Below are 3,234 nucleotides of genomic sequence, written 5' to 3' on the forward strand. Positions count from 1 at the left end.
ACTGAAGGCCCTGGGGAGAGGGCACAATTTTTCCAGAAATTGAAGTCCACTCAGGGATAAGGTCCCCTGGAATTTGGCAATGTCCCACAACTGGGGACTGTAGTGATCCAGGCAAGGGCTGGACCGGAAGCTGGAGACGGGAGCTCTGATCTTAATACTGCAGTCGCGCCACTCCACAGGGAAACGCCACTCTGGCCATACCCTAGTCTCTGGGGGCAGGCAGAGGTGGCCCTCCCTGTATGATGGTCTGGGGCCTCATCGAGGCAGCCCCCAGTGTGGATAGCAGGTTGTGACCTTGGAGGTGAAGGCCACTGGTGGCTTGTGTGACGTGGCTATAAGATGGAACGTGGCTGTGGTGTTCCACACAGAGCAACCGCAGCCTCACTTCTGGCTTGACCACTGCTGTAGGGCAGTGAGCGCAGGCAGCCCCAGTAGAGGAGAGTGTCAGTCTGCAGAGGGCTCCTTGGGCCACTGGACACTGCGTTGGCCTCTCAAGGGCCACAGCTCTTCCTAGCCCCTTGCTTGGGGAACTCAGTAGAGGGCTGGCCTTGACTTCTGCCTACACTTCCCAAAGGGGCACCTGCACCATGAATGAAGAGGGCCTGGTGCACGGGCTGTGCTCCGTAGGTGGGACCGGGACCATGAGACAAGCCACAGCCTTGGAACCATTGTGCTAGGGATCCCTCAGAGCTGGGTACCCCAAGACAGTGGTATGAATGGCAGAGAGCCTGCAGTAGTGGAGTTATGTGTCAGAGCTCGAGGACCCAGGGACCCGAGGGTCTAGGAACCATGGTCCTGTCTCACTTGGTCCACACTTAGGAAGGCTGTTTGCTGCAGAGGGAAGGGCGTGGCAGAGTAGGTGTGAGGAGGCTGTGGCCACGCTTCTAGTCCCTTCGGGTACGGAAGAACTATGCTGGCCACAGTTCACGCACACAGCCAGTTACAGATGAGGTAGAGAAACAGTGGGCCTGATTGGACTGGAATCTTGGGCTCTGGGCCCTCAGAGGCTCATGGCCCCTTGTGCTCCCCTACCCCAGGCACGCCAGCACCAGTGCAGGATCTTGCTGCGATCCAGGACTCTCCTGTGGGACCAGGGGTAAGTCCAGGCTCAGGGGGTCTCTTACACATGCTAGAATATGGGCTCAGGGTGTTTGGGGCCTAAGAAAGGACTCTGTGCATGCTGGGGCTGGGGGTGTCTTTGGTCCCCCCTGCTCTGTCCTGCGACCTTCTTCAGCTAGTTGGCTTCCAGGTCCAGCAGCCAATCTGGTAGCTTACTGATCCTGGACCTTGCCACCACATTCCCCCTGTGGTGACGCTTGTTGAGCCAATGCCACTGACTGCCTGAGACACGGGAACCTGGCCTTCACTTCTCCCAGACTGACACAGACACCAGGCAGCAGCAGGCCCATGGGCCAAGCTCTTGGTGCTGGCACATTGTGGACCACAGCTGACAGAGGCAGGACATCTGGATAGCCATCTGCCTACCAGCCAGCATTCATCTCCACAGTCTAGAACTTTCTAGTTCTTCCTGGCTGTGTCATTGGCAGCTGGGTGGGCTGGAGGCTCTTGTGTCCCCTGGCCCTGGGGTGGCATTGGCTTCACGACGTTCAGTATCATCTTGGCTTCTAGAGAAGCCAGATCCAAGGTGCAGTCTGAGCACCACCTGCCGGCCTAGTAGTCTGAAGGGGGCCGAGTGGACCCTAAAGACCTTTCCCATGGTGCTCACTGCTCCTGCCCTCATCCCACTGAGCTCTCCTCTGGGCTAGCTGTCCTTGCTGGAACCACCGCCCCTCAGAAGTGCACCCTGGAAGTACAGTCCAGCTGCAACACACATGCTCTAGTGCAGCTTGGAGCCACACCCATTCTACCCCACCCCATCCCACCTCCCCCCACCCCTACTCATCCCTACGTATCCCACCCTACCTGACCTCAACCCACTCCATTCCACCCCCACCCCACCCTCCTCCCCATCTCACTCGTAGCTTCTGGTATCAGCAGTCGTTTTCCACTTGTGAACATAAACATTTATAGTTGGCTTAGCCCAGCCATTGAGCCTATTTTTACAGCAGTGAGGAGACTGAGGCACAGATCGTCGTCTGAGGAGGTGAGGGTGGGAATTCTGTCCCTAGGCCCCTGATGGGCGGCTGGTGTGGTCACTGCCTTGGTGGGGAGACTCAGTGGACAGGGAGCTGGACAGGGCCTTGGAGGCGTTCAGTGCAAGGATAGGAATGAAGGATAGGAGGTGCGCTAGTGTCTGTCCTGCAGCAGGACGCCCTCTCCTCTCCACCCACCTGTGATGTTTGGGAGGTCACAGCGCCAGGCCTCCTTATAATAATGAATGAAGGGAATCTGGATGCCTCTGGGTTTGACAGCATCTGCTGACATCACTGCCCGCAGGGATTCCTCTCCCGTGGGGTCTGTGCAAGCACCCTCCCGGTGTCTGTGAGCTGGTGGCCTCGTGAATGGGCTGGCATTTCACCCAAGAACCCTTGCCTTGCAGCTGTCGCTTTCCCAGCTGGCAGCCTCCCCACAGTCTCTGGCTCCACGGAGCTCTTCCAAGCCCCCTCCTCAACCCCTGGACAGTCTCAAGTCCCTGGAGGGACCCCAGATCCAGGCAGTAAGTTGACCCCACCCTGTCCTGCTTCCTTCTCCCACACAGGCTGATCAACCCCTGATGGGAAGGAAATCTGATGCTTGCTTGGTACTTGGGGTTTTGTGTGATGTGGGCTGGGAGCTGAGGCCTTGCACATCAGGTGTCTCGGCAGTACTGCTGTGCCCAGTGCTTTCCTCCTCATTGCTTTGTAGCTCACAGATGAGGGTGCAGCATAAGATACAGAATGACCGCTAAACTTGAATTACAGGTGAAAGCAAAGAGTTTTTGTAGTTTGGCCCAAGTACTGCAGGGGACAGATGTGCTGACATGCTGAGACAGAAGCATCCTCAGGGTCCGCCATTGGTGGCTTCTTGCAGCCTCACTGGGACCCCTGGTTTTGCTCAGCAGGAGTCTGTTTTAGAGAGCAGCATCTCTCACCTGGAAGCGGACCTGAGCCAGCCGGCCTCTGTCCTGGGAGCACCTGCTGTTGCCGAGCATCTGCAGGAACTTCCCTCATCCTCTACACGCCCCCATTGTCGTGGGAGCCCAGACCAGGAGGTGGGTGAGGCTTGGGCCCTTTGCCTTTGATGAGGTCTCATGGCACCGGCAGTTGGGCTGAAGGGCTTCTCCATTTCAGCTCC

At 57.7% G+C, this 3,234-nt stretch overlaps 1 protein-coding gene across 1 annotated transcript in view; it reads left to right on the forward strand.

Annotated features, from left to right (window-relative positions):
* Positions 1-2,626, forward strand: part of LOC127211291 (nephrocystin-4-like) — a 42,018-nt gene extending 39,392 nt beyond the window's left edge. The window contains exons 10-11 of the mRNA XM_051171109.1: positions 1,038-1,096; positions 2,501-2,626. Coding sequence (XP_051027066.1) covers positions 1,038-1,096; positions 2,501-2,626 — 185 coding nt within the window. The remainder of the gene's footprint in view (positions 1-1,037; positions 1,097-2,500) is intronic.
* The last annotated feature ends 608 nt before the right edge of the window (positions 2,627-3,234 follow it).

The sequence above is a fragment of the Acomys russatus genome, chromosome 29, assembly GCF_903995435.1.
Source record: "Acomys russatus chromosome 29, mAcoRus1.1, whole genome shotgun sequence".
NCBI classification, from domain to species: domain Eukaryota; kingdom Metazoa; phylum Chordata; class Mammalia; order Rodentia; family Muridae; genus Acomys; species Acomys russatus.